This window comes from Hyperolius riggenbachi, chromosome 10 (genome assembly GCF_040937935.1).
Source record: "Hyperolius riggenbachi isolate aHypRig1 chromosome 10, aHypRig1.pri, whole genome shotgun sequence".
Taxonomy (NCBI): domain Eukaryota; kingdom Metazoa; phylum Chordata; class Amphibia; order Anura; family Hyperoliidae; genus Hyperolius; species Hyperolius riggenbachi.
The window spans coordinates 194,809,077-194,822,243 of NC_090655.1; the positions used below are offsets into that span (position 1 = coordinate 194,809,077).

Below are 13,167 nucleotides of genomic sequence, written 5' to 3' on the forward strand. Positions count from 1 at the left end.
TGTCATGCAGCAGGGAACATGCCTCTGTGCCACATCTGCCCCTTCTGTGCCACCTAGGGTTCACTTTATGGCCTAGGACCCACAAGCAGCGCTTTCTAAGCGCCAGTGCTTTGTAAAGCTTTTGCTAATGCAATGCTTTAGGGCAGCCTTTCTCAAACTTTCTACCTTGGAGGAACTCTGCAAATAATGCTTCATACACACTTGAGATAACAGTCTTTGGAAAAGGCAAGATCACAGACAAATTTTACCCCATTCCATATAGTATGAGAGCCATACTCTACACAGTCTATTCTATGGAGCTGCACTCCCCATCAGATAAAATCTTTGCAAGATGCTGCACACACAGATGCTGTACAGACACAAAAGATCTGTTCCTGCAAAATATCCATTCCTGCAAAATGCATTCATAGAGATCTGCAGATCCTCATACACACCTTGTTTAACAGACTTCATCTGCATATCTGGCAATCATCTGCAGATCTGAAAATCTACCCTGGTGAATCTGATCTGCAGATGATTGTCTGTTAAACCAGGTGTGTATGAGGATCTGCAGATCTCTATGAATGCATTTTGCAGGAACAGATCTTTTGCAGATAATAATCTTTTGAGTGTGTACAGGCATCTTTGTGTGCAGCATCCTGCAAAGATTTTATTTGTTGGGGAGTGCAGCTCCATAAAATAGACTGTGTAGGTATGGCTCTCATACTACATGGAAGGGGGTAAAATTGGTCTGTGATCTTGCCTTTTCCAAAGACTTTTATCTCAAGTGTGTATGAAGCATAACTGTTGGATCTCAAGGAACCCCTGCATTTATTTTGCAGGAGGCATGGTCTTTAAAAATGTGTGGCTGTTTATTTCACTACCCCCTATTTCACTGCCACTCATACTGTCTCCTGAGCCCCCAATTTAGTGCTTCTTGTTACAGTACCACCTATTATAGTGTGCTCTATTATACCTACCCTCCCATGATAGGGAAAAATGCCAAGGAACCCATGCAGAGTGCTCAAGGTACCCTGGTTGAGAAAGCCTGCTTCAGAGGATTTAAAATAAAAAAATAAATTGCATCCCCCATGTGGGATCACTTCAGAATTGGATGTGTGACCAGGCTTTAGTCTTCTGCACTGAGACACCTATAGAAAAATGAGTGCTGAGAACCAAGAAACAAATCCAGACATCATAGCTTAGTAGTTGCTGGTTACAATATTTATGGAAACCCCTGAATTTAGAAAGACCGTCAGTTTCTTTTCATATTACCAGTAACAGAAATAAGTTGCTTATAAGATCCTTTTGGGCTTCTAACTGGGAAATGTCCCATGTTTGCTCCCAAAAGGGAATAGAGCTATGAAACTGATTATCCAGCATTTTAAACTGCCCTGCTATAGTGTTTGTGGTGGGTTTTTTTTTTTTTTTTTTTTTTTTTTTTTTTTTTTTCTTTTTCGTATACAGCTTTGTAGTTGGAATTTTTCATGAGTGCTCCAATGCTGCACATAGGCTGTGTACAAAGGTCACAATGTGTGGGTGTCACACATTGCAGGACTTAGATTAGGGTGTGTGGTAGGTGTAGACTTTATTTTCCTGCGCTCTGCAGACAGTGTAAATACTTGGCATCCGGTCATATATTTACATTTTTTTTTTTTTTTTTTTTTTTTTTTTTTTTGCAAGGTTATTCGTCTAAAGCTAGCCATGCACAGGCAGATAATTGGACAGTGAAATAGGCTTTCAATGAAGACTGACTGTAGAGTTTTGATCAATTCACCATGCTGGAGCTTCTGATCTGAGTTTGCTTAAAACTGAAATCTGATTAGTGCCCATCCAGTGATCATCTTGAATCTTACCAAATCTATGTAGTAGAAAGGTTAGACTTGGGGCTTTTTCACACCTAGCACTTCTTTTTTTTTTCTTTAGCGCCAGCGATTTTCTAAATTTCCCTGAAAGTGCATGTGCAATGATTCCCTAATAGAGAGCTCACATCTGAGTGGTTCGTTTCTGATCCGCTCAGCCAAGCGCTGCCTGTACCATTTTTCTGAGCGTTTTTGCTCAATGGAAGGTATAGGGAAATCGCAAAGTGCTTGAAAAAGCACTTTGTTTAGCAATTTTTTTTTTTTATTTTTTACTCTTCCTCCCCAGCACTTTCATGAATAAATACATTGTATTTATTCATTTGCGAGTGAAAAAACGAATCACTCTGCAAAAGCGCTTAGAAAAGGCTTCATTTTTAAGTGTATTCAGGAGAATGCACTCTTGCCATCCATTTCATGGTTATTAGTATTTTTCTATTATACATATATGCGGTGTCTCAGAGATCTGAGCTTTTGTCGGGATGTCTCATGACTTCAGAAACGTTGGGAACCACTGCCTTAGGCCCCATTCACACTTGCGGTTCCAGTCCGCAAGGGTCCGGGGATGCAAAGACCGTACGGGTCTCTGCGGTGGCCACAAGGCGGCACAAGTTGCGGATCCGGAATGTATCAGTTCTGGCTACAATAAAGTAGTTGGAACTAGATACTTTGCAGTGCCACAAAGGCACCACAAGCATGGGGGATACCGGCGTGCAGTCCGGGCCCCCTAAGTGGCATAGGACCGGTGCTGGAAGAATCTGGTCCTATTGCCAGTCTGATGAGAAACATCCGTTTCTCATTGCACAGCATGGGACGCATGTTCCAGCCCGGGTCCGCAGCCGCACCGGGACGGACTGAAAAATAGCGCATGTTGGAAAAAAGCCCGGAGCTGCGTCCCCTGATCGGATCCGGACGTCGCATGAGTGTGAATGGATATATTGATACAATGTATCCATTCACCATCCGCTGTGTACAGAGCGTTCTGGGTCCGGGGAAGCCGGACCTGGAACGCTAATGTGAACCGGGCCTAAGGTAGTCCCTCATCTTATGCTGGATACACACCATGAGTTTCCGTGTCGCACGCGGCCGTCGATACGCGTCGATTCGATTATTTCCAAACGAATTTCATGATTTTTAGGTCGAATGCCGTGTAAAGTATGGCAAATCGACCTAACGATCCATCGAAGCTTCAATCGGACAGGTCGGAAATAATCGAATCGACGCGTATCGACGGCCGCATTGAACGCGAAAACGCATGGTGTGTATCCAGCATTACATAGAAGTGGTAAGATTCTACAATCGAGCAGATGCTTTTAGGCCTTGGACCCAGTAGGGCGGTTTTGAGCGTTTTTAGGTGGGTGACACAGTTAAATCTTCAAATCTAGGTTTTTAAAAGCTTAAAACCGCAACCATTCACAGCCGTGCAGAAACACAGCCACCTGTGGTGCCATCTTCTGTCTTGTTTAATTAAATAAGTTTACAAATGTGTGCCACAGTACATTCTTACAGTACAGTTTATGTGATAATGGGTCTGATGCATGAAGCAGGGGTAAAATACTAGGGCTAACGGCAGGGGCAATGTGCATTACCCTAATAGCACAACGCACAATGCACTCATGCTTATAGAGGTGTAAATGTTGCTACTCTGCCTGCACAAAGCGGTTTTACTGCTGCTACGTGCCTCAGGCCCAAGTTAGATATTGCTTTTTGTGCTATGACTGATGTGCCTACAGATCGTGCTTGTAACATTTGCACCTTGATAGTGATACCACACTTAAAGGACAACTGAAGTGAGAAGAATATGGAGGCTGCAATATGTATTTCCTTTTAAATCATGCCAGTCGCCTGGTAGCCCTGCTGATCTAGTGACTGCAGTAGTGTCTGATTCACTCCAGAAACAAGCATGCAGCTAATTTTGTCAGATTTGACTAAAATGTCAAACGCCTGATCTGCTGCATGCTTGTTCAGGGTCTATGGCTAAAAGTATTAGAGGCAGAGGTCAGCTGGGTAGTCAGGTAACTGGTATTGCTTAATAGGAAATAAATATTCAGTTGTCTTTTGACCCCCCTCTTCCTTTCCAATCATTAGACCCACTGAAACAAAAAAATTATGATCTAATGAATTGGCTGTGTAGTACGGATAATTACTAGATTAGTAGCATAGCAAATATTCTCATATTTTGATTTTGTTATATTTTTATAACATTGCATCATTCTCTAGTATTTGCAGTTTATACACTACTCGCATTCTAAGGGCTCGTTTCCACTATCGCGAATCTGCATGCGTCCAACGCATGCAGATTCGCACATGTAATGCAAGTGGATGGGCCTGTTTCCACTGTAGCGTTGTTGAGGTGCGTTTTTTTTCAGCGGTGAAAAAACGCACAAAAGAGCCAACGAATTTGCCTGAGAGTGGAACGCATGCGAATCGCCGCTAATGTATTTAATAGGAAATTCGCATGCTGTTTTGGTATGCGAATTTTCATGCGGATTCCCATGCGGATTCGCATGAAATCAATGGAAAAGCACACCGGCATTGTCATGGTTAAATTCGCATGCATCATCATCCGTGCGAATTCGCATGCGAATTCGCATGAAAATTCGCATGCACACGCATGCAAAATTCGCATCTGCATGCGAATTTTGCCGCAGCGATTTCGCAACGCAATAGTGGAAACGAGCCCTAAATGTTTTTACAATGCAGTCTTGTGAACTATTGAACTCTTCTGGAGAGAAAAAGAAATGACAGTGACTGACAGTTGAGATAACAAGCTTCAGAAGACAGAGCTCTCTGCAACTTTGAAAGTCGTGGAGCTCAATGGCTTTTTTTGCATAGATAACTGGAGTTTCTTAACTCTTCCTGTACTGGAAAGCATATTATTTTCTTAGGTATACTACATAAACTCATAAACGGGGGTCCCTTCACCCCCAACCCCCCCCCCCCCACACGCAAAATCAACGACCAAATTGGTAGTATATTTTGCTGCTGCTGGAGGCAGGGCTAACTGCTGCAGCCCTGCCTCACAGCGCGTCTATCAGCGGCGCATCGCCGCCTCTCCCCCGCCCCTCTCAGTGAAGGAAGACTGAGGGGCAGGGTAGAGGCGGAGATACGCGCTAACAGACGCACGTGGGGCAGGGCTGCAGCATTTAGCCCTGCCCCAATGCGTAAGCGCTCCCCCGCTGCACGGAGGGGGATTTGGGGGTGAAGGGACCCCCGTTAAGCCGCGGGATAGCGGCGTTTTAGCAGGGGCACACATGCCCCTGCTATCTATGAGGTCTGAAGCGAGATTTATTCTCTCTTCAGACTCTCTTTTTAAGTTGGGCTAAAAATTGCATGACAAATATAGCTGAATTTTGTTTATTGTTTTGGTGTCTTTTTGTTGTTGTGGGTGTAAGTAGATCGGGGGGGGGGGGGGGGGGGGGTGAGGCTTAAGCTCAACACACACCATACAATCTTGGTTGTACAATCTTACCACTTTCATGTAGTATAGGAGTTTATCCGATCAATCATTCCAGGTATTTTCAATCTGTTGGCCCTTATACTACATAGATTTGGTAAATCTGTACAACCAAGATTGTATGGTGTGTGTTGAGCTTTACAAAGGCTGATGATTCCTTTAAGGACAGAGACCCACAGGAGCTGCATCATGTTTAGAATGATTGTGCCCTCACAAAGTATAGGATCGATGCAACATTACTTTGCAATCCCTGTATAACAGTGACTGACTGCATGATTTACTAGACAGAACACAAAATCAAAATTGCAAAAATCGTTACATTTAAAAAGCGCTTTGGAATCACTTGACCTCTCGCCAAAAAATATGCTACAAAAACACTACACCAAGTGCAATTGCTCCTTTCAGTGGGTCCCAGCCTTAACGCCAGTCTCTATCCACTGTCTTCCTACAGATGGCAACTTTTCCTTCGGAAACCAAACCTGTCAAGCTAGATACGGAAAGTAACCTTTGTACTAGAGATTAGAGATGACTTTTTCTAAGTATAGCGTATAGATTGTGATTATACTATTGCCGATTGCTGGGATGTTTCACATGGAAGCTGTATGTCTTATTTTAAAGTGATAGTATCACACTTATTATCTCCAGGAGATATACATTAGATCATTGTGATCTCTAGCTATTCGCACAATTGCATTTTCTTCAGAACAGGAAGCATACCCCTAGGTAACTTCATGGAGTGCAGTTTATATATTCTTTTTTTTTCATTTGGGAACCAGTTTGCTCTTGTGTGCATGAATGCGTGAGTGTTGAAAATAATCTTATGTAAACGTGTGACATACATTTTACCAATAAAGTATTCTAACCCTAAGAGGGTAGCAACATTAGACGTCCAGCGCACCTTCTTATTCTAGACATAGTCTTCTCCATTTGGCTTTGTGTGTAGCCTAGAAAACCTAAGCGTGCGATTTCCATGAATGAGCATACTACTGAGAATGACCTTGCCTGTTGTTAAGCTGGCTATTCACTATGCAGTTAGCACCCAAGGTTTTTTGATCACCATCTGATCGATAGAGCGTTATATTTTGGGCTGAGTTCACAGTGGTCTGTTGCATGCTCGTTCAGCTGTTCAACTGCAACGGCATGCAGCAATTACAAATACAACAGAAACCCCTGCAGTTATACTTTTATCTGTCACGTCGCCTGCTAGTGTCTGCTGTAATTTCGCATTCTGCCCCACCCATCCCCGACTACTGGCATATAGCACATGCTAGAACGCCGACAGGCATGTGGCAGCTTGTAAAGTATAACTGTACCGGGGAGGTGGTTGCAACGGGCAGGGGTTTCTATCTGGCTGAATCCTGCGCCCAAGTCTCCAGTGCCGTTATCTCTCATACGCGGATGGCGGGGAACAGCAAGCTTGACTGTTTCTGTCATTGTACAGATCGGCTTTGCTGGTTTTGTAAGTGACTGGAAGGAAACCACAGTCCACAGTTATTTGGCGTCCAAAGCCTTTTAATTTTACAAACTCCAACTTTACACTCCAAATCATTCACTGAAAACGCTACAAATTACATTTTCTTTCTTCAATTTTACTTCAGTTCTGACTAATTGGTGCATGCTCTTGTTGCTGTACTTTTTCACTGTGCTCATAACTTTTAATGATGGTTACCTGAAAAAAAAATCTTAAAACTTTCAGATCTTTTTCTTTTGGTTTTCACACCTGGCTTGCGATGTTCCTCTTTATTTCTGTGCAAAAGCCTTCTGTGACAGCCATCAATCATCTTGGTTTTGTGGGACTATCCCTTGCTACTGGTTTTAATTTGGTGTCTGTTTCCCCGTCCCTTTTTTATCTCTTCCCCCACCCTTCCCCACCCTATCTCTCTTTTAGTTGGGGTTCTTTTTCCTCTCTTTATGGATGAGCCTGAAACTGACAGCCCGGCCAGTATCTTGGCCTCAGTGAGAGCGCAGGAAGCACAGTTTGAGTTGCTGTCTCGTGCTCTGGAGGAAGAGAGGAGACACGTCACTGCTCAGCTGGACCGGGTGTGGGTGACCCCCCAGGATGCTGCTTCCACCCTATCCAATGGCACCCTCACCCGTCGCCAGCAGGTAATTTTCAAGATGTGGTTAAAGCCGAAATATCATGTTTGCTTATTTAAAAGACAATAAATACATTTGTTAAAATTTAGTGGCTTGCAAAAGTATTCGGCCCCCTTGAAGTTTTCCACGTTTTGTCACATTACTGCCACAAACATGAATCAATTTTATTGGAATTTCACATGAAAGACCAATACAAAGTGCTGTACACGTGAGAAGTGGAATGAAAATCATACATGATTCCAAACAAAGTGGGGGTGTGCGTAATTATTCAGCACCCTTTTGTCAGAGTGCAGTCAGTTGCCAATAGACATCGCCTGATGAGTGCTAATGACTAGAGTGCACCTGTGTGTAATCTAATGTCGGTACAAATACAGCTACTCTGTGATGGCCTCAGAGGTTGTCTAAAGAGAATCTTGGGAGCAACAACAGCATGAAGTCCAAAGAACACACCAGACAGGTCAGGGATAAGGTTATTGATAAATTTAAAGCAGGCTTAAGCTACAAAAAGATTTCCAAAGCCTTGAACATCCCACGGAGCACTGTTCAAGCGATCATTCAGAAATGGAAGGCGTATGGCACAACTGTAAACCTACCAAGACAAGGCGGTCCACCTAAACTCACAGGCCGAACAAGGAGAGCGCTGATCAGAAATGCAGTCAAGAGGCCCATGGTGACTCTGGACGAGCTGCAGAGATCTACAGCTCAGGTGGGGGAAATCTGTCAATAGGACAACTATTAGTCGTGCACTGCACAAAGTTGGCCTTTATGGAAGAGTGGCAAGAAGAAAGCCATTGTTAACAGAAAGCATAAGAAGTCCCGTTTGCAGTTTGCCACAAGCCATGTGGGGGACACAGCAAACGTGGAAGAAGGTGCTCTGGTCAGATGAGACCAAAATGGAACTTTTTGGCCAAAATGCAAAACGCTATGTGTGGTGGAAAACTAACACTGCACATCATTTTGAATACACCATTTCCACTGTCAAATGTGGTGGCAGCATCATGCTCTGGGGGTGCTTCTCTTCAGCAGGGACCGGGAAGCTAGTCAGAGTTGATGGGAAGATGGATGGAGCCAAATACAGGGCAATCTTGGAAGACAACCTCTTGGAGTCTGCAAAAGACTTGAGACTGGGGCGGAGGTTCACCTTCCAGCAGGACAACGACCTTAAACATAAAGCCAGGGCAACAATGGAATGGTTTAAAGCAAAACATATCCACGTTTTATGCTGGGGATACACTGTACGTTTCTGTACAGTGTATCGGCCAGCTGATTATATTTAGCTGGCACGATTATGCCGCTCGACCCGCGCCTGCTTGATTCCCGCCGGCGGACAATGGCAGGGAATCGAGCGGTGATAAGGAAGCGCCGGCGGCAATCGATCCACGTGGGCGAGCGGAGATGCGCCGGCATCGAGCCGCTGGCTCGATCCGGCGCATAGAACGTGCCGTGTATGCCCGGCATTAGAATGGCCCAGTCAAAGTCCAGATCTAAATCCAATCGAGAATCTGTGGCAAGATCTGAAAACTGCTGTTCACAAACTCTGTCCATCTAAGCTGACTGAGCTGGAGCTGTTTTGCAAAGAATGGGCAAGGATTTCAGTCTCTAGATGTGCAAAGCTGGTAGAGACATGCCCTAAAAGACTGGCTGCTGTAATTTCAGCAAAAGGTGGTTCTACAAAGTATTGACTCAGGGGGCTGAATAATTATGCACACCCCACTTTGCAGTTATTTATTTGTAAAAAATGTTTGGAATCCTGTATGATTTTCGTTCCACTTCTCACGTGTACACCACTTTGTATTGGTCTTTCATGTGGAATTCCAATAAATTTAAACATGTTTGTGGCAGTTATTTGACACAATGTGGAAAATTTCAAGGGGGCCGAATACTTTTGCAAGCCACTGTAATAAACTTCCTTAATGTGCAATTTAACTGCACTGTGACAAAGGTCATTCTGTTTTCTTTTAGTGCAAGTGAACAGAGGCGCTAATAGAGTAAAACAATGAGGTAAAAGTTTTAAAACATGGACATGGCAGTGGTGGATAACTAGCCACTCCAAAGGTAACTCGAAAACAAAGGTGTTAAAGGGTATAACACAATTAAAATTTATTTATACACTCCACAATTTCACAACGCGTTTCTCGGGTGTGACCCCCACTTCTTCAGGCATTTCATCCACCACTGCCACGTCCATGTTTTAAAACTTTTTTTACCTCATTGTTTTACTCTATTGGCGCCTCTGATCACTTGCATTGATTGTTCATTTACCCTGGTGGAAGGGCGGAAAGCGTTATAAGTTTCTTCCTATCTGCAGAGAGCGACTTCTTATCCCTGAGTGGAGACTGCTTTAATCTCCCCACCTGCTGTCAGTGGTTGCCTAGGCGGTAACCCTGGTTTGTGAGTATTCTGATACATTTAGCCATAGACCCTGAACAAGCATACAGCAGATCAGGTGTTTCTGACATTGTCAGATCTGACAAGATTAGCTGCATGCTTGTTTCTGGTGTTATTCAAACACTTCTGCAACCAAATAGATCAACAGGGCTGCCAGGCAACTGCAGCCTCCATATTCCTCTCACTACAGTTGTCCTTTAAAAAGACTTCCCACCTGGCTATCTCCAGAAATGTTACTACACTTTGGGTTAAATGTGGGGTCGGCTTATCCATGAGTGATATGTGGGGCCACCCTATGTGGAGTGCACATTGGAAAGCCTAGCTATATGTCCTCACTCAGCTTCTATCCCTGTCAGCCTCTTCTTAACTTGCCACTAGACTGAGTACCAGGCTTGCTGCAGTCACATGACCGTGAGCTGGAAGCTCTAGTGGCCAGCAAGGAGAGGTAGCTATGCTTTTGCTGGCACGCTCTGCAGCAGGGATGTGCTTCCAATCCACAACAGGTGGGGGGTGGAGCTGGCTAATCTTTGGCCTCGTTTTAGGCTGGGGCTTACCCACATTGGTATATGGTGTTTCAGAGACCTTAACAGGCTCAGCCATTTTGTGAGAAGAAAAAAAGCTATCGGAAGGAATTCAGTACAAAAGCATTTTAGGCAAACCGCTCTCAAAATGTCACAGCCAATAAGTATAGTAGAATCCCTTTATAGTAAACTCCAAGGGCCCAGGAAAAGTAGTTTGCTGTATCAGAATTAGTCATACATTTGTATATTTATACATACACATTTGCTGGGGACTGAGTTCACTGTATAAGAGTTTACTATAACAAGATTCTACTGTCTTGCTTTAAAATGGGATGATGCTGTAAATTTGAAAACTGTTGTACCAAAAGTGTATGGGGGGAGGGGGTAAACTGTGTTATACTTATACTCTTATACCTAGCAATTGGTGCTTGAGTGTTCATTTTGCAGTTCCATCCCACTTTTGCACGCAAACACACACTGTTTTGTTTTCTTATGGGTGCTCCCAGATATTTGCAGTGGTACGATGTCCTCAGTCTGTATTGTCTGTATTACCTGTGTGACATAGACTTACTTGAATGTATTTATAAGACTTGATCTTCTGCAAAGTAACTTGTTTTTTTTTTTTTTGTTTTTTTTTTTTCCTCTCTCTCTTTTTAGAACGGGAGAGTTGTTCAGCCCCAAGAGGGGCATTGGAAAAATTATTCAGAGTTGCATTCCTCGCAGGTGAGAAACATGGGTGTCTGGGATTTTCTAGATTAAGCAGTACAGAAGATTTGCTGTCTAAACATTTCCTAGAAGCTGACCTTTTGCTTAATTTCTGTAGGATCGGTCACCTGTGTATTCCCCTGGAAGAATGGATAATCATGGTCGCCCTGACGAGACTTATCCTCTCGATGATGATCCATCCTACATGTCATATAGTATGTCTGAGGAGCCCAGACACGGTGAAGTTCCTGTAAGTAGTGATCAGTGGTGAAAAACTGGTCTGTGTGTGTTCTGTATTGATCAAGCGTTACAGATTTATTTATTTCTTCTCTGTGCACTTTTAGATAAAGCCTTCTGTTGGATATTCCCAGACATTAGATCGTCCTTACCGTGATATAGGTGGTGGTGGAGTGAATGCCTATACTACTGTACCCCGCAATTACCATTTCCGTGGTCCCGGAGCAGAACCTATTCAAATGGTTCAGCCTCAACAGCATCCTGGTTATAGCAGCTTGTCCAGGCCTAACAACCGCTACCGGACTGTGGAGCCATACAGAGGTCCTGGTTACGGCCCTCAGCCACAAGTCAGAGGACCTGGGTTCGGAGGTAGCCAGTCAGATCTGCTCTCAGCCCGGTATGTGTCAGAGGATGCTTATGGACTAGAGGATGATCGTAGAAGTCTTGGTGGCTATGTGGACGGGCCAGATTATTCCACGGCTGGACGGAGAGGTCCCAATGGAACTGATCCACGCAGAAGATTGAGGTAAGGTATCTTTGGCATGGAGATCATTTTGAAACTTCCATAGAGTTTGTTTTATAACAAGCTGTTAAAAAAAGAAAAGTGGTAATCCAAAACCTTTTTGTAAACAAATTTGTGTACATTCAAAAAATGCCATGGGTAAACTTGGGTGCAGGGTGAAGCTGAAAGATTGCTCACACTACTCTACGTATGCTCCTACCTATTTTATATACCTGCAGTATATTTGGTAGTAAAGACCATAGCACGCTGGAGAGCAATAAAACTCTAAAGGAATTCCGAGGTGAGACAAGTGTAGTAAACAGTGTACATACTTGTAAAGTTAATGTTATCCAGATGAGGACTCCATCCCACGCTGCTCAGTTTTTGTACAGGGAGTTGAAGAATCCAGCCGCCTGCCAGTGGGCTGGGTTTGCAGCGTAGTTTACTCTGCACTAACATGGGGGCACTTTTAAATCTTAAATTTCTACTTTAAAGAGGTGACCTGTAACATGAGCTAGATGTGGATGTACAGTGCCAAGCACACAAATAACTAGGCTGTGTTTTTTTTTATTTTTATTTTTATTTTCCTTTCTCTGCCTGAAAGAATTAAAATCAGAAATACAAGTTACCGTTTCTGTCCGGGTCGGGACTGGGTCAGACTATATAGCATAACCCTCACTGATAAGTAATTGCAGCCATAAAATACTTTCCTGTCAGCAAATGGCTTCTGAACGCATACAGGATCAATAATTCATAGATTTGAGCTCTGACATACTTCAATGAAGGTGTCATTGAGCAGAGACAACAAAACATTACAAACTTAAACTAGATTTAAATATAATCTAAAACTGTGGGTATCTAAAGGCATTTTTAGGAGGACGATAGATACAATTGTTTTCTAATCAGTTTATTTTCACCTCGGACATCCTTTAAGTACTACAATACAAACGTTCTTGGCAATAGAAGACACCAAGTGGCAATATTGCAAAGATCATAGAGTAGACATTATTTTAGAAGGCATGATGTACAGTTCAAACGTAGTCATGTGCCTTTTTCAACACCAACCAGCTTAAATAACCAGAAGAGTCTTGGCTCAATATAGAGCTCTACCCCCATCTACAGCGCCTATTATGGTAGTAATGGTCCCGCATAATTATATCATTGTATACAATGTTAAATTTAAAAGGCCATAGAGAATAAATACAATTTCCTACCTCAAAGTATAGAGGTTAAAAATTCTAAAGTCCCTGGTATCTAGGGACTACGATAACCTGGCATCTAGGCATTCCAGTCAGTTGAAGTAAAATCTGTAGGAATCTATAATGAATTACATTAAACCATTAATAGGAATTGGTGACACAGAACTTGTAGTTGTCTGACACACGTTTTGTGGTCTTCGGCTGCTTCCTCAGAGGTCCGCTA

The 13,167-nt window shown here is 43.2% G+C and overlaps 1 protein-coding gene across 4 annotated transcripts in view; it reads left to right on the forward strand.

The window, feature by feature from the left end:
- LOC137534149 (catenin delta-1-like) overlaps positions 1–13,167 on the forward strand; it is a 77,179-nt gene that overhangs the window by 23,860 nt on the left and 40,152 nt on the right. For 3 of the 4 annotated variants that reach the window (XM_068255532.1, XM_068255534.1, XM_068255533.1), the window contains exons 2-5: positions 7,184–7,401; positions 10,959–11,024; positions 11,125–11,256; positions 11,351–11,769. In XM_068255532.1, coding sequence (XP_068111633.1) covers positions 7,207–7,401; positions 10,959–11,024; positions 11,125–11,256; positions 11,351–11,769 — 812 coding nt within the window. In that variant the 5' untranslated portion in view covers positions 7,184–7,206. The remainder of the gene's footprint in view (positions 1–7,183; positions 7,402–10,958; positions 11,025–11,124; positions 11,257–11,350; positions 11,770–13,167) is intronic. The other variant, XM_068255535.1, reaches the window with a different exon arrangement.